General features: G+C 36.4%; 1 protein-coding gene across 1 annotated transcript; it reads left to right on the top strand.

Annotated features, from left to right (window-relative positions):
- Positions 1 to 274: 274 nt before the first annotated feature.
- Positions 275 to 21,929, top strand: LOC104685292 (synaptonemal complex protein 1-like). Its single transcript, XM_039567818.1, has 14 exons — positions 275 to 405; positions 5,000 to 5,200; positions 7,187 to 7,291; positions 8,089 to 8,207; positions 10,187 to 10,267; positions 11,800 to 11,922; positions 12,527 to 12,619; positions 14,103 to 14,163; positions 14,647 to 14,795; positions 15,268 to 15,471; positions 15,864 to 16,030; positions 16,484 to 16,635; positions 17,280 to 17,357; positions 20,942 to 21,929. The coding sequence occupies exons 1-13, from the start codon at positions 312 to 314 to the stop codon at positions 17,321 to 17,323; spliced, it is 1,593 nt and encodes a 530-aa protein (XP_039423752.1). The 5' UTR covers positions 275 to 311; the 3' UTR covers positions 17,324 to 17,357; positions 20,942 to 21,929.
- Positions 21,930 to 23,145: the final 1,216 nt, after the last annotated feature.

The raw sequence follows: 23,145 nt of genomic DNA, 5'->3' as shown, positions 1-23,145 counted from the left end.
AGAATCACATTTCACATTCTTCCAGATAAACCAAGGAAGTGCAGAGATTGTAAACTATTCTAATGAAACCATTCTAATCTTGTGGGTATTTGTGCTTTCAGATATATAGCACCAGCCGGTATTTGTAACACTTATAGTTAAATTTCCTACACCTTTGACTTTCATCTAGTAAGTTTTAGTCTGGTGGCAAAACAGACATTGCCTGCCGCAGGAAACAGTGAGAAGAAACCTAATCCAGTAACAGTATTTTTCTTTCTGCAGGTATCTTGTTGCCTAGTGAGGCTCTTGCATTTTTTGCAGGTTAAATATTTATGTACACAGTGTGGGAGGCTTTCAGAAAATACCAGAAGTTAACTCTCATCTGTCTGGAAACACTGAGAAAGAGACGGATAACCATGGATGAAGGTAATTATTTAGGACTTAGGATTTATTTAGTAAAAACAAAAAATGTTTATGTATGTTACATTCTGGCACACAGCTATTGAGAGTGGAAGGGTGGAGCCAGGCTACTATTATATCAAGTAAGTTAAGTGAAAAGTGGGAAGAGGACAACTATCTCTTTTTCAGCCTCTCAGATGTAGAAAAAGTCGAAGAAAGAAAAGAACTCATGCGTGGAAAATGCATACTAAAAGAGCTAAGTAATTTACATAGCAGAAGGATAAGCACAAATAATTGATAATAGTTTTAAACACAGCTAATTATTTTTCAAAAGCTGTCTTGCAAACCTAGGAAATATGTGTTCAAATGCTAGGGATAATTTGGAATATTGTATATGTGTCTTCATAAACATTTAGAAAGTGTGGTAAATTAAGGTCTTCTAAGTAAAGACAGCAGGTTTTACAAATAGTTTGTGATTTTTTAGAAAAATAGGCCTGACTTTTCACAGCTCAACAAGTTATTGAGTATGTCAGGCATGATACTCATGTCATTTCAAGAAATGCAATCTTAGAAGATGAACAAGACAGAGTGTACAAGGGAATCATCAAAGAGCTGATGAATGTGGCTTCTAGTGAAAGTCTGAAAAGTGGGATGATGGGCTAATAATGTAAGAATCTTCAGTTATTTCTCAGAAGATTGAGTTCAGAAAGCTTCAAAAATCATCAATTTGTAGGACAGGAAGCAATTAACTTAAACTTAAGGAAAGGGAGTTTCAATTGAACTTTAAACATAAACCATTTTCACTAATAAGTGATTAAAAATTAATTAAGTAGGTCCTAATTTATTTTCTACCATTATTTTATTTAAGACTTTTTTTTTGTAAACTTAGACCTTTGCTCAAAGTCTCACATGCCTGCTGCTTATTTTTTCCCTGAAATCCTAACTCCTGTTTGCTGAAAATAATTAGTCTGCAAGGCAAATAAGTTTTACCAGAGGTTTCTGCCTCAAAGAAGAGATGATGATGTCACAACAAAAGAAAAAAAATTATATTGCCAAAAGTTGTGGGTTTCCTCCTAGATTTTCCACAGTGATAATATGTATCCTAACTGTGACATCTTAAAATTGTCTTTAAATTGCACTTGTACTCTTAAAATAATTTTTGTTATGTAGATTACCTCCTACAAAAACTATGGTGACTGTTCAGGCTTCATTTTTTTTCTGACACATTTTTTTTTCTGGCCCCAATGTGGCCATATTGAGTCTCAAAAAGTAAAATATTCAGCATCTACAATCATTGATAGTTTGAGACATTTATTAAGTAAGAGTTCAGGGTTAGGATAAGTGAAAGCAGAAGGCCAGATTCTATAACTGCTTTTCAATGGTGTATAATTAAAAAAATAAATGAGCAGTTATGCAAAGCCTGTAATAAACATTGAGGGTGGTTTGTCTTGCCCCACCTTAGGGAGCAGGGTGCTGAAAAACAGTTTGAGAGAAAGATGAGGAATATTTGCAGCTTATTCTATGCAACCTGGAGATACTGTCCATAAATCATAAGGGAGCAGTCTTCTCTTACTTAATACTAGGCCTTCCCACATGTATTTGTAAAAGTAGTTTTTCTTCAGATGTCAAACATACTTCTCAAGCATTATGTTTAGAATTTAAATGCAATATTGAAGATTAACACTGAATTGCCATGTCTGATTTAGCAATGAATAGCACCATTAGTGCGGCATTGTGGTCTGTTTGTTGTCTCAGTCAGCTGACTAATGAATGAGTAGACTGGGAATACCATGGAATCTCCGGTCTAACCAATATGAAGGAACAACTCTGTCTATCAACAGACACACAAACACACATCATTTTCCAAGGAAAGTTAAATCTAGATTCTTGCATTTTCTCCAGCATGTCTGTGACTTATAATACAAAACACATGCCTTTATTCTTATTTTCAAGAGGAAAGATCGACAAAATACAGCAAGAAAAGCTTTGCTGCCTGTGGTAGCAAGCTGGAATATTAATGGTTGACACAGGTGTTTTGCTCCATATTGGCAACTTATTAGGTGATAGCTGCCATATATTGTCTTCTTCTTGCCAACTATATATATGTACACATATATCCTGACTGACTGTTTAACCTTCTCACCAGAATTGAAGAATAACAAGTTAAACATGTTTGATTGTCAGCTCTGTTGGGCAATAAAACTGGGCAAGGTTGTTACTTAAGGCAGTGTAACCTGAGAATGTTAGAGAGAAAAATGTTGTTTGACCAGGCAGAGTAAAAAGAAAATGTTTGCATAATGAATTTCCATCTGGAAAAGAACTGAGTTGTAGCTTGTAACAATGCAAACAAGCCTTTACTTGTAGTACACTGTCGAAGTTAATTGCTAAATCACTTTCAAGGGATGAGATGGAGTTATAAAAGATATCCTGGTATGAATCTTCATACCAGCTGATACCAATGTGATGTAGTGCTAATGAGGAAGGAATAGACTTCAGTAACAATCCAGGCAGTTGGTAAATAGGAGAGGAAGCCACTATTCCATGCACAAAAAAGAGATGAGGCTTCAGAAGGCCCATTTTCTAACCACTCAGTTATACTGAATATTGTAACTTCATTGCTACATTCCTGATTCTTGGAGTGATCAGCAGCAGGGATAAAAATTATAGTTTCCACTGTTTTGTAAGCAACAAAGGGAAACAATTTTCCCCATGATGAAGGAGAAGCACTCTGTACATCTGCCCAAGTCACAGAAGCAGTGGTCTTCTCTTTCGCTCTGGCTGTTCTAATGAACCACACTTTAAGGGCATTCCCACCAGTCCTCTCTCACACTGCTGTTCTTTGTTTTACATCAGAGCACAGAGGGTGGGACAGGCCCTGTTCAGTCCACTGGTGTCATTATAAGAAAGTCCAGTGCCTGCACTTGCACTATGGGTAATATTGAATAGCAGAGAGTCTGTGCATCAACAGAAAATGCTGTAACAAGAAGCAAAAATGAAACTTACTCTCAGACAGCCTCTCTACACAAAGGTATTAAAAGAGAGTTTGTTTTGTTATGAGAGAGTGGTGTGTGGTTTAGGACAGTCTTGGGGCGGGCACTGAACAAGGGAGTACCATTCCTAAACCACAACACTGTCCCAAGGGATATCCTGTACGATATTGTGCACTGCAATAAAAGTGTAAAGGGAAAAAATAAAGGATCTTTTGAGTTACAGAATTTGTCTTTTAAGTAACAGTTACATGCAATGGAGCCCTGCTTTCCTGTAGTTGAGTAAATATCAGCTTGCCAGTGGGAAGTAGTGAATTAATTCCTTATTATGTTTTGCTTGTATGTAGATCTTTGCTTTACCTATTAACTTTCTTTAGCTCAACCCATGAGTTTTTCACCCTCCTGATGAACTCACCCATCATTGTGGGGGAGTGAGGGAGGAAGTAGCGGCTGCATGGGGCTGAGCTGCTACATAGGCTTAAACCACAGCAGAAGCTGATTTCAGTCTAGGAACATATTCTTGTGCTGCTTCTTTGGGTAGCACTACTTACTAAACTGATTGGGGAAACATAAAAAAAGTTTCAAGCTGTGGTGACAGTGGGATGGAAGGATTAGTTAAACCAGACTGGTCTTTGTTATTCTGCATTTCTGAGCTGCGTTTCTCAATCTACCATATGAAAACATTCTGTCAGCTCCATTAGCTATATAGACCTTCAAGTGGTCCATGGTCATTTCAATGAAAACTTTGCTATGATCATAATTTTTTATGACCACTTCTACTTCTGCAAGTGTATTGTTCAGGTCTTTTCAGTGAGCACAAACCAAGTGTGAGCAAGTGCCAATGCTGACACCCCTAGCCAGATAGCTGAAATCTCTGCCATAACAGGAGTTCAGTTGCTGAACTTATAGGCACCTACATTTTCATTTCTGTGCATGTGCTATGAGTGCTTCCCAAAAAGCCTGTCATTTGCATTTCATGTGCAGAATCAAGTATTCATTTTCCTCCTGGCTGTTCCATAAACCTTGAAGAAATAGAAAAGCAGCATCTTTCTCTATGGAACTTATGAGGTTGGCAAGGTATTAAAAAAAAAAGGAAGCCTTTTCACTCATAAATATCTTTGTTTTCTTTAAAATTCATCAAGAAAACCTTTTTCTGGGGAAACAAAAATTGATCACAAAAAGAGCAAATTTCTTAGGGATATCCAGTGGAAAAAAGTTGACCAAGAGTTATACATTGAAGAGTGTGTTTGAGATGTGCTTTTGGATGGAAGCTGCATGAGACCTGACATGTTTTATTCAGGACAGATGGTGAATTCTGATTACTTTATTTCATGGACCTCGATGTGCTTTACTAATTCAGCTAAATCTGACAGTCAAGCCAAGATCACGTTAGATTTCAAAAAAGACAGGAAGGAAAGACCCAAAACTAAAGGTTTCCTGTGATCAGTTTATGAGAAAGTCCACCCAGGTTTAATTAAATTGGCTGACAGTTTTCAGTATTTTAATCTTAAATCTATTCTGGGGTGTAATATTACAAATCTGGTCTTGTTTAATGAAATTTATTTTTAAGAGTCTCAACAGAATGCCTTGTCCTAGTATTTTATTAAAAACAATTATGTTGCTTGTTCTTCCAGAAGCATGGGTGCAAAGTGTTGACCTTTCAGGCTGGCAAGTCCCCAAAGATTCAGTACAAACTGATCCTGAGTCTAAACCACAGACCGCCATACACTCCTCTGTTCTTCTACCAGGCAGTGTTATTGATTCTTCAGAAGACATACAGGAACATCCTTCATGTGTGATTGAAAGTGTTGTGGTGGAAGACACGCCTGAGGAGGGTAAGTAGTAGTTGTGCCTCAGATGTTCAGAATGAGATTGTACTTTCCACATAAGGTATTGGTAGATTCTGAAGCAGAACTGCATAAACATTACAGTCCACCTTGTCATCAGTGCTGATATAGTTTGAATATGGACTGAGTGGAAGGATTCCTGTCAAGATTCAGTTTATAGGTTATGGACAAGGTCTTCAAGCTCCTCATGTACAACAGATGCATAGTGGCTTTGTACCAGTCAAAACTAAAGCCATCAGAACAGGAGTAGATTTTTTTTTGTGTGGTCTACATCTGTAACTTCTAAAACAAAGTGTGCAATCTCTCTGAAAACTTTTGAAAAGTACAGTGGTAGTTATTCAGAAATAGTAATATGTCTGCCTATTCTGTGCTGGATGCTTTCATTCTAACTGTAATCCGAGAGAGACCTCTGGTTTGAAGAGCCTTACATTCTAAAGGAATTAAACTGAAAGGAGCTGTCACACCCAGAGTGCCTTTTGAGAGCAGTCTGACCGGTGGCATTGGAAAGAAATGGGAAAAACTGTTGCAGATGTCTCATCCCTGCCAAGCCACAGAATTCTGTGTGAGTTAACCCACGAGTGGTATGAAAAGGGATGTTTAGTAGCTTTGAGTCACAAGCTCCATGAAATGCTAAGTTAAACAGAAGACATTATAGACTAATTTTTAGCATTCACAAATTAACTGGTTGGAGTTTCAAATATTTTTCCTCTGAGGGGTCTGTCTAGGTTGAAGACAAACTTTGCAGTCGCATCAGTATGTAATAGTTCTAATAGTACGTAATTACAATATAGTAATGCATTTTTTAGTCAGAAATTAAATCTGGATGTCTGATTGATCTTTATCCTAAGGAAAAGATAGACCCTATGCTCTTGCGAGCGTTGATGCACTAGTGGCTAATTTTGCCTAAAGTAGGATTTTTAAGTGAAGGGCTGCCAAGAGTCTCCAAGATGGCAGAAAGAAAGCAAACTGTGAACCAAAAGGATGTAGATGTGAGAGGTCAAGTCTTTTCAAAAGTAGCTGTTCTATATAGAAAATATATTCTATATTTACGTCCTTCAATGACATAATTCACAGAACAAAAACTTTTAATATATGTATAATATATATGTAATGTACTGCAATGAAAATAATGAATTCAGAAAAAATAATAGCTTGACCCAAGGGTACTCTTTACAACATGTATTTTAGTTATGTATTTTATACATCATCAAAATTGGATCTTAAGAAATAAGACTTTTATGGCTGTACCTGAACAGGATCTGATGACTCCATCTAGTAGCTGGACAGATCGTATTTTGAAGTGGTGCATCCACTTACAACACAGCTAGTAAAAGCAATGTGCAGAGACAGATATTTGTTAGTATAAAATCACTGCAGTTTGTAACTAAATTAGTATTGTTTTAGGAACTCAGGAAAGGTGTCTATACATATAAATTTCCTTAGTGCACAAAATCTCTTAATTTCTGACAATTGTTTTGACCAATTCAAAGAGTCAGAGGACTTCTTTGAGAAACTTTTTTCTCTTTCACACCAGAACACTTGAAGGTGTTGTGGCTTGGTTTTATCTCTGCAGGAATGTTGCATGCATCCAGAGTTCTCAAATAAACCTGTCAGACACACCTCAAGTAACAATGGAATACAGCCCCACCTCTTAACACACAGACACATTTCCCAAGATACTGAGCAAAATCCAGTTTGCTTTTTAATTTTTCAAAATAACATTTGGAAAACATTCTTACAGAAGATGATTAAAAAGTCCAGAATATAACCTTTGCACTCAATATCTCTATTTTTAGGATCGGGTGGAACCATTCAAGTCTCAAGCCCTCACACATCCTTCTTATGCTTGTGGCTTTCTCAACTACTTCCCAGTCTCTCATAATTTGTATCACTTTTAATTACTTAAAACACTTTTTGTCCAAAGAGAATCAGTCCAATAATGTAAATGATTTAGCACTTGAATTTTGTTAACAGATGGAGAGGGAAACTCATGGTTGCACAAGCTTGGAATGAATATAAACAAGTGGTCATTTCTGAATTCCCTGATTGGATGGAGTGAAGACAGAACTCAAGAAAAAGGTATATTTACAAAGCAAGTATTATTCGTGCTTTCTTGAACACATAATATATTAAACAAAATGAGGATATTCTTTTTTTTCTCCCTTGTATGTGAACTCTGATTGAATGAAGTTGTGTTGCTTGGATTTTTGAATAAAATTCTTTAGCTTAGATATACACAAGTCACTGTTCTAGGTAACTACATCAGTATTTTTGACCTTATACTCCAGTTAGTTAATTATGATAATGGGTTGAGGATCATGATACTTAAAATAATTTTCCAATAGGAAGTCAGCTATATTATTAAGACAGAGAGATCTGATTGGGGAAAAAAAGTAATTTTGTGATCTTATTTAACAAAAAAGGAAGATTTTAAAAAAAGTAAAATATATATCATACTGTCATAAAAAAATGGGTCTATCAAATAACTTGTAAAATGTAGTTTCCAAGGACATAAAGTGTCCTCTTAGTTGTGGTAAAAGCTAGTTTTCTTAAGAGGCAACATGTTTCTTTATGGTTTTTTGTAACCTTGTTTTTAATTTTTAGTTTTAATGACATAAATATATGTAAGTAATGAATATCAGAGTATTCAGGGACAAGTAATTGTCAAACAATATAAGTATGTGTGATGGTGTCCAGAAATCAAAGCTGACAAGTCAGAGTTGCTGCATGTCTCCTCCCAGGAGCCTATTTTGCTATCAGGAAAAAAAAAAAAAATGTATATAGTTGATGCCTCTAGTAAAAAATTTAAAATGTAATATGCATATGTAAAGTTGCTGTGCATTTTAGTTGACAACATAAATTTTGTTTTACACTAGATCAGTTTACCACGTCTGGAATTTGTTCTGATGCTGATCACAAAGCAACTGAGTTGGAGGAATGTACAATGAAAGTGCCATATATACCCTACAGCTTAGCTACACTGCATATCATCAAGGTAAGAAAACCTAAAACAAACATCCCCTTCCCTCAAAGAAAGCCCCCAATGATTGAATAATTTACAATATTTTAAAAATTGACAGTTTAATCGAGCATCTCTTTTCTTAGGATAAACTGGATGAATTGTCATAATCACTGTCATTGTACTAACTCAATTCATATAATTCTTTTGCCCAGTGGGTTGTTTTTTTGATTCAAATTTGGAAGCCTGCATTTAAATTTTGAATATTGATATAAAAATGCAAACAGTAAAATCAAAGTGCCATCCTAACTTAGATCAGATTGCAGGTTGCTTAAATGCCTTTCCCAGGTAGGTGTGTAAAGACAAAACCTCCCTTGTAACTGTGTTTGGAGGAAACCTTTGTCTTCTTACATATTTCTCATCGTGATTCTTGATTGCTGGATGTGGTATTTGACTGGCAGTGTGAGGTTTTTTTGCTATTACAATATTTCTGGTGCCAGTAACTAGAAAAATTTTTGATTTTCTACTTAGCCATTTTTAAATTATGGACCATCGTGTGTGCGCATTCATATATATATATATAAAATAAACACAAATACATATATACCATGGTTTACTGGGTTCATTGCTTTATTTATTCCACTAAATATGGTCTTGTATGCTTGGTCTTTTATTATGAGTCAAAAAAGTTCAGTGGTGACTTCTTTTGTACAGGCTGCATACAGATTGCTGAGTTAGATGTTAAGACACAAGTTAAATACCTGGAGCAAATTACTGAGATGACTCTGATCTCTCTGGGTGATGAGAGGGATAAACCCATCTGGATCTTTTCAGTCTTCTCCTCAAAGAGACTTTTCTTGTGTCTTAACCTTTAAATTGTGTCTCTTTAAAATTCCTCTACTTCCACAGTAATTTTTTGGATGGGGGTAAATAGGAGACTATATTTCAAGACTGCATTGGTGCTTTGTTACTTTTATGTCATTTGAACTGTGACAGTGTCAGATGGCAGAGATTCCTCACTCCCAAGTCAACTGCTTGTAAATATTCATAAAGATTTAGAATCTAGATCCATGCTAACAACCACAACTATTTTCAAATAATGCATCAGCCACAACAAATAATCTGAGATTTTATTCTTTTTGTTTTAATTTGGCTGAGCTGCTCACTATCAGCAGAATCTACATCACACAAACCTTAAATGAAGAACAGAACCCAAGGAAATCTCAGGAACATTTCTAGCTTTTTATAATTTATATATGATCACATTCATTACTGCTGTAATTGACTGAGCAGTATCTGTTAGTGTCATTCATGTATCAGTGTTGTAGGTGTAATTTGACATTGCACCTACTAGACGAGTATGTCAAAGAAAAGGTGGACAGTTAGGACAGGTGCTGGTGGAATTTTCCTTTGTTGACTGTTATGAATTGGATTAGAAACAAAATTAATTAAACAGCTTCCTAAGGAACCTGATGCAATTTAAAGCTTAAATGATTCATTTTCAAACAGGAAAATGCTCAAGTTGTCCATCCTTCATGTATACATCTCTTCTTATTAGTCATTAAAAATGCCAGTGTACCTTAAAGTTCTATCAAATTTCAAATTATTTTAATTAAATACAAAATAAAATAGAGTATATTCTGTAACCACTTTGTTCTTCTCACTCTTAAATGCAAAAATGCAATCTTCCCCACTGCTTCCCCCTTTTTTCCCCAGTTGTAGGTCTCACAGTGCTATTTTTCTTTTTCTAGAACTTTAGAATGATTATAATGACTATGTCTTCCATATTCTATTTAGATCATGACATTAAAAAGGAAGAAGTGGAGGTGCAATGCTAGGACCAAAAGAGAAATTCCATTTCAAGTTATTCACAGGTTTTTATTCAATAGCATAACATATTTTCTATTATTGAAGCCTAGACTTTTGGCCTGCAGTTTTACTGGATATTTATCTCTGGTTCATTACAACTGGAGTTGCTAGTGCTCTGAGTTTATAATTTCCTTCATCCTCTACAGATTGTAAAAGACATGCAGCAAATGAAAAACAGACACATGAAGATAATCAGAAAACTAGACAATATAAGGAAAGAAAAGCAGGTAATTATTCTGGAGCATTAGCACTGTTGACCATTAATCAAAGTGATACAGAGGGATAATATCTACTCCATTCACAATAACATCTCCATTCATGTACCATTCTGTAAATAATGTCAGTGTATCTTAAAGTGTATTTTATCTCACAATTTTGTGAAGTCTGGTTTTACTTTGCGTCGGGCACAATGGCAGAGATTTTTCTAAAATTTATTTGTTACTAAAATTTTTTGTTAAATAACACTTCCGTGTCATGACTGACACTGTAGTTACAACATTAGCATTTCTGTAGGCCGTGCCTCTCAAGAATGACAGAATGACTGCATAGTAAAGGGCTGTGCCCAGTTGAATTGCCTTTATGGCTGCTTTTTTCTTTTTTTTTTTTTTGGTGGGTATTTTTTGTCTGCTTTGTACTTAGCTTGGCTTCAGTTTTGCAATGTTTTGTCAGTATAGTTTACAGAATAGCAGAATCCCTCCACCTGTAAACTCCTGCAAGTTGACGGTGACAGTCCAGAGATGCCATTCATGTGACCAAAACTCTACAATACCTCTCTTTCCTTAGTGGAAGCATTTCTGCATTTCATTAGTCAATAACTCTCCCAAAAGATGGAATTATCTACATCATCTTTGACTACTCTGTTCTGGAATCTGTTCTTGCAGTTACAGCTTCACCTTTCTGTTTATTTGTCACATCATCCTCCTTTTCTGATCCAGAGTAATACAGGCACTTAGCTCCTATGAAGAGGAATGTTTTCCACACAATTAAAGTTTACTCTGGGCACACAGAAGGAAGAGATTCAGAAATTCCTCTAAAGCCACCAAGGGGAAGTGAACAAACACTTCTGACTGTCAAGTAAAATCAAGAGAACTTCCTGTGTGTAGCATACAAAGGCTAAATACCCTTTGGTAGAGAACAAGACTTCATCTTATTCTCAGGTTGTCACACCTGCACAAGCATTGTAATACCAGTGGAAATCTATTTCTGAAATTTGGTAGGAATGTAACCCTGGCACAGTCACATCTTCCACTTTCAAATGACTGCAGATCACTAAGGGAAGAGAAAGAAAAGGGAAGAACACAGATGCATAGCAAGAGACAACAGCCTGCAAACACAGGGACTGTAATCATCTTACTTCACAGAATCGCTCTCATTTTGGTTGCTGTGCAGATTTTTTTTTTATGCTACTTCCAAACTTTCACTTTCTGACCTAAGTTTAATGTCTTTAAAATTGCTTAGCTGTGCTTCAGGTGAATTCATTCTGATCTGCTCTCAGAAAGGCTTTGGCTTTATTTCTGCAGAAAAATACACAAAATATATATTATTTTAGCAGTAAGTTTTACTTGAAGTCTTCAATGAATGATAGTACAAACCTCCTGGGATCAATAATAATTTTTTGCAATAAAATACATTGAATAAAAATAAAAAACATTGAATAAAGAAAATGAAGAGAACCTGTTGTGGAAACTGTTTTCTTTATTGTGCTTGACTTTCTATTCTCACTCACTACTTATTTTCTCAATAATATTTTGCTATAAAGGAGGAGACTGTAACTACTATAAAGAAACATTATAGTGAGAAAATGAGGTGTCTGAAATGCCAGTTAGAAGCTTACCAAGAGCAGATGAACAAGAACAACATACACTGGCAAGATACAATTGAGGTAACCAATTATTACTGTTTTACATGGGGATAAGCACGGCAGGTACTTACAGAGGTTGCAGGAACAAGCCTTATAATTAAGACTCTCTTCTTATGGACAGACAGTTAAATGAAGACACACAGTTTGTAAAATTGTAAAATTTTATTTTAAAATAAGCTGTGTCTTTCTCCTTCTGGAGATGAATAAAGCCTTCCACAGTACACTTCCAAATGGCTTGGCCCAGCTATGCACTTGAAAATAGCCTTCCTTTCATGTAAATAAAGTGTGAAGGATATTCCTAGAATATACAGGATGTGTGCTGCTTACTTGGTGATAAATAGATATTAAGGTTTATCCTGTTCCTCCTTCTGTTCTGCTACTGAGGAAAAGATTCAGAGTGTTCAAGCCTTTAGAAAAGGTCGTTAGAATCAGACTATCTCTGGCCACAGATGGTCACTGCTAAATGAGGAATTTTAATTTTTTGGTGCAAGATCCACAGGTCTTAGCAGCCTGGTCCAAATGTTATGACTTTTCAAGGTGTGGAACAAAAAACCTCAAACTGTCTGCCTTTCTGAAAAATAGTGTCAAAATTGTAATCCCTTTTGCCTTATTTTATTTCCTTCAGAACCTGAGAGAAAGAAACAAACAGCTGATCCAACAGAAGGAAGAGGTTCTTCACCAAATGAAACAACAAACAGAGAACTGGAAAGAAGAAAAGGTAAAGAAACATAGTTTGTGTTTTCTTTTTGGTGTTAGATGGCATTCTTGTTATTGTTTCTAGTGTGTGCTGTTTGTCTGCCTGTCTGCCTTTAGATATGTATATCTAAATCAGCAAAGATTGACTTCTATGTACTTGCCTTCCTTTTTTGCAGAGAATTCATGCAGGTTTTCACCTTTTAAACAGCAAGGAAGATAGCATATGCTGGTTTGTCTTACTGTATTTTGCTTTCCACTAAAAACTACTAGATGGTCATTTCTCTTGCATTCCACATTTTATGTCTTTTTTTTAAAGAATATTAAAATTACAGTACAGCACATTGCTTCTTCTTTGTTTAGCAATTAGAATTAAAAATCAACAAAAGCTTCTCATTGTCTAAGTTATTGCAATACTGCACTTCAGCTGGCTGACACAGCAGCAAAACTACTTTATTTGGTAGTTCCCAGGAAAAACTGCCTAAAGTTCCCCAGGTTTTCCAAATTTGTCTGCAATAATGATACTTTAATTTATTAACAGCATAAGTGTAAAAAAAATTGTTGCGTTTTAATAGATAGCATTGGTAAGCATGACCTGATATTTATTATTTTCTGCACAGGGTTCTCTTCTGTTTAATATGTGCAAATCTTCCTCTAATTTTGCAACATTGCTTTGTTACAGGCAGTTTTCACTGCAGTTCTTCAAGACACGTAGTCAGGAAGATCTTACCCAACTTTGTGGTGGGGAGTGGTGGGGGAGGGAGGGGGGCTGGGGGCAGGGTCTGTGAAACTGAATGCAGATTGCTGTACGATTTCTGAGTCACGATCTCAAGCAAGATTTTTAGTTTCTTCTTTCAAGTGATGTAGCACCACCTTCCGTTTAAATTCTGCATGGCATCGGTATTTAAAATCAAGGTTTTTACTTTTTAAACACTTTGAGCCAAGCCCACCACTATAATACCCTGTGCCTTATTGATAAACTGCAAAAAAAACCCTGGGGTTTACAAATCTTTTGACCTAATTATTATGTATCAAGGAAATGTAGCAAAAGTATTATAATAAAGAGTTAAAAGAGATGACGATACTATGTCCTAAGGCTTGTGGGAAGAAGGAATATTTTCTGTTAGTCCAGATAATGCAGGCACACACCTTTTCTGCAGGGCTGCCGTAGAAATCCTTCCAAAAGCTTTTGTTATTCAATTGTTTCAGGAGAATCAAATATTTTTGTCTCTATTATCATTTCAGTAATGTGAACAAATGCTTAAGAAAGTATAAGCACAGAACCCCTTGACTCAGGCTCTTGTGAAAACACTAGCTCCAGAGCAGTGTCTGGTCTATTTCTGTGTTTTCTTTTCAAGAAAATTATTGGTCAATAGCCCATTTGTGTAGGTTGTACACAGAAGTAGCAACAACATTATTTACGTATTATTGATTATTCTCCCCAAGGAAATATAATGAAAAATGGTAGAACACTGATTTCCTGTAATTGTCCTTTTCTTGACTTGCAGGTCTGGATTCTAGAAAATCTGTGTAAAAAGCTAGATTATCTTTATACCCAGCACACACTGAGTGAGTGTTTCAAATGCAGTTTCTTGATCTGTTTCTGTTTCTTTCCGGTTTGGTTTTTTGTTTACACTGAGCTGCATACCAGCTGAAGTCAATATAAGTATTTCCATTTCAATATTGTGTGTGCAGGTGGAATAATAAAAGAATGTTGAAGCTACAAGTACTGTCTTTAATGACTCCAAACTCCTTAGCACACCAGGTTTTTTACTGTCAGCATAATTTCTCAGTAGGTTTATTTCAACACTTGTAGCCTATCCTTTAGAAATGTAGAGCAGAACAAAGCACGAGTCCTTAATAATTCTTCGAGTTTTAATAAGTTAAAATGAATTATTGATTAAAATGAAATATTGATTATTAAAAATTATTAGTTCATGATAAATTCTTGATTTCTAAGGGGAGATAATTTCACAGAGACAGTATCGTTGGAATTGCAGATTAGAAATGCTGAAGTTATTCTTACCTTGTTTTCTATTGTTTTCAATTCAGCTTTACAGGAACTACACAACATGAGTCTACATGTGGAAAGATTGCAAGACCTCATGAATTTCCAGATAAAAATTCTTCAGCAAAAGTCTGAAAAGACAGAAGGAGAAAATTCAGATATATCAGAGGTTTTAGTATTAAAAACAGAGCAAGTGAGCATAAAAATGGAAATGTAAATGGTTGTTTATGAGATTACTGCAGGTATTTCAAAGGCAATCAGGCTGATGCTAGCAAAAGCTCAAATCAATCATGGGCTAACTGATAGTAATTTTGGTGTGCAGATATATACATGGCTTGAGAATGATACATTTATGATGAATGATTAAAACATGATGATAATGAAACAAACTCATTGGTTCAGGAATCACTGATAGTGTGCTATGGCTGTCACTATATATTTGATAGTAGAAACTTTGCTACAAAGTGCTTTGAAGTATCCACCTCCTTGAATTATAAAAACTGTATTTTGAATGTTGGAACCAAAGAAACTGTCTTATTCAACATTTCATTGCTTTTCTCCATTTCTGCTCCACCTTGCTCGTTATAATCTTGGGAATTTCATATGGAAGCAATCAAAATCTAGATCTTGGCTTAGTATGTAAGAGTTACCTTTGTTGCCTCCAGGTAGTTAATGAAGAAGAGAAGACTGAATGGTCAATGGAAAATGGATATCTTTGGCAAGCACGCATCATCCTGCAAGAGATGCAAGAATCTTTAAAGAAACGAGAGAGGGAAGTCACTGAACTCCTCCAAAGTGAAAGGAGATTTAACAAGGCAATGAAACCTCAAATGACAGTGCTGATATTCTTGAAATCTCTTATCAAGATGGTAAGAATACTGTTTCTGCAAAGATGAAAATTTATTTAATGGGTTTTCTAAGAAGTTCATTAAGGAAAAAAATGCAGGGTTTTTATTATTGTTATAGTCTTAAAAATGGAAAAATGTTATTTTGTATACATTAATCTACAGGTAAGATTTTCAGAATAACACATGGAATTAAAGCACCATAAATACCCACTGAAATCCTACAGAAAACTGATTAGACCAACTTGAACACTCATTAGTTGGCATTATTTTAAGAGATCAATTAGTGAAACATGACAATAGTATCATGGAAAAAACCATGTTTTTCTTACCTTTCAGTTATGTGAAACTGCATGAACTGCAAACAGATGCTACAGCTTTACAGGAAATATGATCTAATTTTTTATCCATGTTAGGTTCACACCATATATTGTGATGTCCCTCGGGCACAACAATACATCCTTCAGCTTATCAGGAAGAACGAGGAAGAAAGAGCTGATCAGAAAGAAGTTTTTAATAATGCTCAGGCCGACATTCTGTCCTATGAAGTATTTTATGGAAATGAACTTACAGATGACAGAAGGTATATTGAATAGCTAATAAAACAAAGAAATAACAGAAAAATAATGATCTCTTTTCACAGAGAGAAAATATATTTTGAAGAATGCTGTTAAAATTTTCATGTGTATTTATGGGGAAAAAGTATTAAAGTAGAGTATACATCTATATTATGAAAGAAATCAAGTAACTTAGAAATACCTTGTATAAAAAGCAGAAAAAAATTTCAACTTAACTGGCTTGTGCAAGTTTTATCCATTGTATTATAAAATATGCTGAAATAAGCTTATTTGGCAGGCCTGTGCTACTACATCAACATCTTCTCTTCTTACTTCTTCTACAGCAAGTTCTTTACAAATTATCTTCTTTAAAAATTAACTTCTTTACAAATAACTTATCTTTTTATTTTTCTTTCTTTTTTTTTCTTTTTTTTTTCTCTTTTTTCGCTTTCTTTTTTTTTTTTTCTTTTTCATGATAGGACACACCTCCCAAAGAAGCTTTTCAGAAACATTGGGAAAGCAAAGTATGATTTAGAATGTGTTGAAACAGAAAAAATTGTGTTTGATTGTATCCAGACAGGAGAAATCCCCAACTGGATTAAAAGGGATTGTCTTTTTGTAGCCTTGTCAGGTGAGATATCCTTTTGTCAATTCACAGAAGCCTAACTATCCTCAGCCAACGTACTTTTGAAAAAAGAGTGCAGCAGTAAAAAGCATGCTGTTGCCATGCCTTAAGGATTCCCATGACATATCCTCCATTTTGTGCATTTTAGTGAATTACTATATGAATTGTAATACTGGGTCATGGCTTGTAAATGCAGGGTTTCCAAATTTATACTCGACTGTTCATCTTTTCTTCAGTATCTTTATCATTTTGAAAATAGATTTCTTTGTATACTGTGTCTAAATATCTCAGTGCATGTTCAAGTTAGATGCACCCAGAATGTCCCCAGATTTGGCAGGCATGCACTGAATGAAATAACAGTTGTGGAATTCAGAAGGCAGTAAGCCCTTTTCAAGAAAATTTAAAAATATCCATTGCATGAATTTAATACACTATGCTCTTCTAGTGGGACTAGCAGAAAAGCTTTCTTAAAATATTTGGTTGGCTTTTTCTATGAGTCTGCAACACAAAGCCTGATCTTGGTGACTGAGGGTGGATGGAAGGAAGGTGGATGCGTTCTTCTACTTGAAAAAATTACTATTTTTAGTTTAGAAGATTTACTGGGTTGTATGTTGATCCTGTATAACTATATAATTATGGGAACTCTCCAGAAGACCCTGCAATAAGCTCTGAGGAGATAGAGTCATCATTCTGAGGAACTCATGCAGAAGTTTAAAATGGAAATCAAGGTAATACATTACAATGTATCACCCCACATGGTTTTAAAGAAGTTATCAATAATGCACTCATTTTCCTAGATATTCTTAAGGGATTTGAGATTTTCCCTGAATTATGTTCCATGATTTCTAAGCATATTTACATCCAAGCATAACATAGTTTTGCGAACTAGTGAATTACAGGATTACAGTTTTCTGTAGGGATTTCCATGTTCTATTTTGCACCTCTATATCTATTTTGTTGTTCTTGTAGAAATCTTTGTGCATCTTGGTGGTCCTTGATGTCTGTTGCAAGTAAAATATATTAGAATCATAGAACTCTTTAGGCTTGAAAAGACCCTTACAATCATTCAGTCCAACCATTAAGCCAGCACTGTCAAGGTCTTTAAATACCTCCAGCTACGGTGACTCAACCACTTCCCTGGGCAAACTGTTCCAGTGCTTGGCAACCCCCTACATGAAGAAATTTTTCCCAGTATCCAATCCAAACATCCCCTGGTTCAACTTGTGGCCATTTCCTCTGGTTCTGTCATTTGTTACTTGGGAGAAGAGACGAATGCTCATCACACTCCACCTCCTTTCACATAGTTGTAGAGAGCAATAAGGTCCCCCCGAGCCCCTTTTCTTCAGGCTAAACCTCAGTCTATCTTCATAAGATTTGTGATCCACGCTCTTCACCAGCTTTGTTGCTTTTCTCTGGACATGCTCCAGCAGCTCCTGTTTCATATATCTAATGATTTGGGATGCATAGATTCCTTGCTTATTAGTAGGTTACAAAAGAAGCATTGCTTCATGTGAATTTACATCAGAGTAAATAACTGAAAAAACTAACTGTTTGAATTGAGTTTTCTCAGACTGGGCAAATGACATCCACAAGTGCATGGGCCCTGACAGGATGCATACTTGAGTGCTGAGAAGCTGGCAGAAATCACAGTGAGGCTGCTCACCATCATCTTTGAAAGGTCATAGAGTTTGGGAGAGGTGCCTGAGGACTGGAAGAAAGCAAATGTCACTGGTCTTCAACAAGGAGAAGAAGGAGGGCTCAGGGATGACCAATCATCTCAATTCCTGGAAAGGGGATGGAGCACCTCATTCTAGAGGCCATCTCTATCCATGTGGACAGGAGGTGATCAGGAGCAATCAGAATGGATTCACTAAAGATATATCACACTTGACCAACCTGATAGCCTTCTACAATGAAACAACCACCTGGATGGATGAGGAGAAAGCAGTGGATGTTGTCTAACTTGACTTCTGCAAGGTTTTCCACACTGTCTCTCACAACATCCTCATAGACAAACTCAGGGAGTGTGGACTGGGTTAGTGGGCAGTGAGGTGGATTGAGAACTGGTGAATGGCAGATCCCAGAGGGTCATAATCAGTGGCACAGGATTAGGCTGGAGGCCTGTCACTAGTGGTGTCCCTCAAGGTTCGGTAGTGGGCCCAGAATTGTTTAACTTATGTATGAATGTCTTGGATGAAGCGCCAGATACCTCCTCAGCAAGTTCACTGGTGACTGAGCTGGGAGCAGAGGCTGCTACCACTGCTGTGCTGTGCAGAAGGACCTCCATAGATTGAAGAGATGGACAGAGGAGAACTGTCTGAAGCTCTGCAAAGGCAAACACAGGGAAGGAACAACCCCAGGCAACAGGACAGGCTGGGGTGACCTGCTGGACAGCAGCTCTGTGGAGACGGACCTGGGGATCCTGGTGGACGGCAAGCTGTCCATGAGCCAGCAGTGTGTCCTCGTGGTCAAGAAGGCCAATGGTATGCTGGGGTGCATTAGGAAGAACATTGCCAGCAGGTTCAGGGAGGTGATCCTGCCCCTCTGCTCAGCTCTGGTGAGGCACATCTGGAGTATTGTGTCCAGTTCTATGCTCTTCAGTACAAGTGGGACATGGAGCTCCTGGACCAAATCCAGAAAAGGGCTACAAAGATGATTTAGGGACAGGAGCACTTCTCTTATGAGGAAAGGCTGAAGGAGCTGGGCCTGTTCAGCCTCAGGAGGAGGCAGCTGAGAGAAGATCTCATCATTGTCTCTAAGTACTTGAAAGGAGGATGTCAAGAGGATAGAGACAGGCTCTTTCTGGTAGTGCTGAGCAATAGAACAAGAGGCAATGGGCAGAAACTGATGCCCAGGAAGTTCCAGCTGAATATGAGGAAGAACTTCACTGTACAGGTGACAACAGATTGTCCAGAGAGGGTGTAGAGTCTCCCCTGTGGGAGATATTCCAGAATCACCTGGACACAGTCCTGTACCATGTGCTGTGTGATGACCCTGCTTGAGCAGGGAGGTTGGACCATGACCCACTGTGGTCCATTCCAGCCTGACCCATTCTGTGATTCTGTGCTGAAACTGATCCAACTATATGCATTAAAATGCATCAAAAGCCAGAGTCCAGTAATGCATTTACAATATTTAAGTTGCTGAATCTCCAAGTGAATAGACTCAAAATTGTATAAAATAATTACTTTCTCTACATAGACACTAAGACAACAACCATGTTAATGTGGAGAAGTTCTTCCTTGGTAAATAATGGATAAAACCTGTAAGTTATTCTTTTGGTAATTTTTAACTATACTGTTTGTTGCTTTTTTGTCTTTGGTTTTGTTTTGATTTTTTAGGTTTACCAGATAATGAAGGAACACTAAAGAGAGATACCAATACTGAAAGAAGCCCCCTGTTTTAGGGAGGAGTACTGGAGAGAAAGCTTGATGCAGAAAAACATTTTCTGCAGTATTTCTTGAGTGGACAAAAAATTAGAAGCATTAAATACCTGTGGTTCACTATCAGAAAATTTACACAGGCCTTTAAGTGTTTTGAGAATTTTATGGTTTTTAATAAATATTTTTAAGAAATCTTCTAAAAGAAAGAAACAAAAAACCTGCATAACAACAACCCAAAAGAGTCTGTGAGTGAGAAAAAGTGCCTTTGAGTCAAACAGGTATAGTCCTGCTGCAAGTGGATGGGGTGTATAAGCTTTTGCTGTCTAAAGTGGGGCATTTAATATGCCTCTACAATCAATATCTGCAGAGAGGTAGCTTCTAAGGCTGATTTTCATCTGTGAAGCACAAGCCTCCAAAATTAACTTTGCTTTGTCCCACTTCAAATTATTTAGCAATTGTTTTAAAGTGCTGGCTTCTATACCATGGTATGTGTTTCAACTTTTCACTCTCTTTTTTTTTTTTTAATAAAAGATGTAATTGAATAAATCATAGGTAAGAAGAAATCTTTAAAATTATAAACTGTGAAACCATAGTTTTAATAAGGAACAAATGAATGTGAAGATGATGGTTGTTGTTGAAGACAACAATTTGTCTCTAACAAGTGGTTTTTGAAGATGATAATGCTAAGTAAATGCCATAAATTTAAACACCACGTTTGCTTTTACAGTTGGGTTGAGGTTTTTCTGTCATCTGTCAAGCATGTGTGCCTGAAGCTGAGTGGTTTATTTGAACTGCTCAGCTGTGTGAAGTCCCATCTATATCATAAGTTGAAAAAAATTTGTATTCCAGCACTGATCTATCATTCAGATACTAACAACCAAAGCCTTATTTTTTTAACTGCATGTGTGTTCATAATGTGCTTCTTCCAGGTTTGAATCACCTATCCAGAAAGAACACTCTGTATGGATAAAGCATCCCTATGACAGTGCTTTTGTGCAAACAAATTGATGTGTACTTATCGCTGTACTGCTGGGAACTATCCTTCTGGGAACTGTAGTACTGGGAACACAATGTCTGTTTCTGAATGCCATTAGTGTACTCAGGGCCTTTTTCCATTGAATCTTAGAGCGCACTCTAAGACTACTGGAAGGGAATGCAAGAGAAAGGGAACAAGGATGCAGACGTCACCCGAATGTAGATGCATTACAGTAAAGATGCTTTAGAGAAAAACAGCTAGAGTGGACAGAGAGGATGATCTTGAGTGCTTTGCTGTGAACCTACCATCCCAAGATGGAGCAACACTAATGATAAGTCCAAGCTTTAGACAGGACTGAACCAGTTCCAGTCCACCACTGACAGAGAAAAAACCTAAATATTTATAAAAGCTATATACAATCTATATGCACAATGTACACATAGACAGTTTGATTTTTTGCTGCCATTAGAATTTTGATTTTTTGGTTATGAGACAGTTAAGGGCTGTTTTAAGTCAGCTTTAAAGAATGGAAGTCATGCAGTAAGGCAGAACCCTGTTTTAAGTCAGAGGAGACTTTTGAGCTGTGGTTCAGCTATCGATCTGTGTAGTGCAAAGCAATTGAACATTTTATTTATAGAAGTGTAAAATAAAATATCCAAAAAATGAATATTTTTATTAACTTCATTTTTCAGCTTTGTTAGCTATTTAAAGTCCTCATGTGAAAAGATTTAATCTACGAAGAAATTTTGGCACTATTCTTATTCTTTCTCTAGCCCTTTGGAATGCCTGACTCCAAAGGTTATAATTTAGCTCTTTCCTTCACTTAATCTCATGTCTATGCAAGTTTTCTGAAGCAATTTCATTGGTTCATATGCAAGTTGCTATCTTTTATATCTGTTTTTAATTCTGTGACAAAGAGAAAAGGAATAATTTCTCTACTAGGTTATTGATTTTTACTTTTTTATAATGTCAACATTAAGGTTCAGAATTAGATTTTAATTAAAATTATTCATAAAACATCATATTAAATACCATCCATTACATACTTTAAATGTAATTAAATTAATCAATGTACAATAAGCGATAAGAAAACAGTGTCATTTTGGTTTAGAATCATAGTCCAGCAGCAATGCACCCCAACAAGGCGGATAAAAGAGAGGGCTTCTATTGGTATGTTCTAAACAAAAGAAAGTCTAGGGATAATGTGGGCCCTCTGTAGCAGGAAACAGAAGACCTGACTACCCTGGACAAAGAGAAGGATGAGGTTCTCAATGATTTCTGTACCCCAGTCTTCAAAAGGAAGTGCCCTAGGCACACTAGCCAAGCTGACAACAAACTCAAATTCCGGAACTGGGAAAATGAAGACCATAAGCCCAGTACGGTAAAGGATCAGGTTTGAGACCACCTAAGGAACCTGTACAAGTCCATGGGAGGACCTGATGAGATTCATCTGAGGGTCCCAAGGGAGCTGTCATAGCTGCTAAGCCATTTTCCATGAATTTTGAAAAATTGTGGCAGGCAGGTGAAGTCCTCAATGACTGGAGAAAGCAAAATATAATCCCTATTTATAAAAGGGGGAAAGCAGAATACCCGGGGAACTACCAACCAGTCAGTCTCTCCTTAGTGCCAGGTAAGATCATGGAACAGATTCTCCTGGAAACTATGCTAAGGCACACAGAAAATGAAAAGGTGATTGGTAACAGCCAAGATGGCTTTAAAAAGGGGAAATCATGCCTGACAAATTTGGTGACCTTCTGACCACCTGGACGTATGCAAAGCAATTGACACTGTCCCTGATAATTTTACTTTGTTATTCCTCTGGTGTATATAAACAAATAAACAAAAGATTAAATAGTAATGTAATCAAATTAAAGAAGAGTATAATGAAAGAACAAATAATAATTATTTAGAAAAATCCCATTATCCAGAAACTTAATTTAAGAATTATTTTCTCTCATCAGGAAGGAATCTTAGCTGTAAAAGTCAAGTACTCTTTAAGAAAACTTCTGTATAGCTCTAATTTAGCATATCTAATCTTTTGCCGTGAAGAAAAAAAATCAAATAGAGTTGTTTATCATGTGAGATCTGTCACTAAATTAACTTTTAGTTAACATGGAAATCTCAATCTCATCAGACAAATTTATTGTTACTATTTTA

The sequence above is a fragment of the Corvus cornix genome, chromosome Z (assembly GCF_000738735.6).
Source record: "Corvus cornix cornix isolate S_Up_H32 chromosome Z, ASM73873v5, whole genome shotgun sequence".
Taxonomy (NCBI): Eukaryota; Metazoa; Chordata; class Aves; order Passeriformes; family Corvidae; genus Corvus; species Corvus cornix.
This window is presented reverse-complemented; position numbering and strand designations above follow the sequence as displayed.

Coding starts and splice junctions, on each gene's coding strand:
- LOC104685292 (XM_039567818.1), top strand. CDS start 312: ATGTACACAGTGTGGGAGGCTTTCAGAAAATACCAGAAGTTAACTCTC. Junction 14,164..14,646: donor TTATACCCAGCACACACTGA/GTGAGTGTTTCA, acceptor TTTTCAATTCAG/CTTTACAGGAACTACACAAC. Junction 16,636..17,279: donor TCTTTTTGTAGCCTTGTCAG/GTGAGATATCCT, acceptor GGAACTCTCCAG/AAGACCCTGCAATAAGCTCT.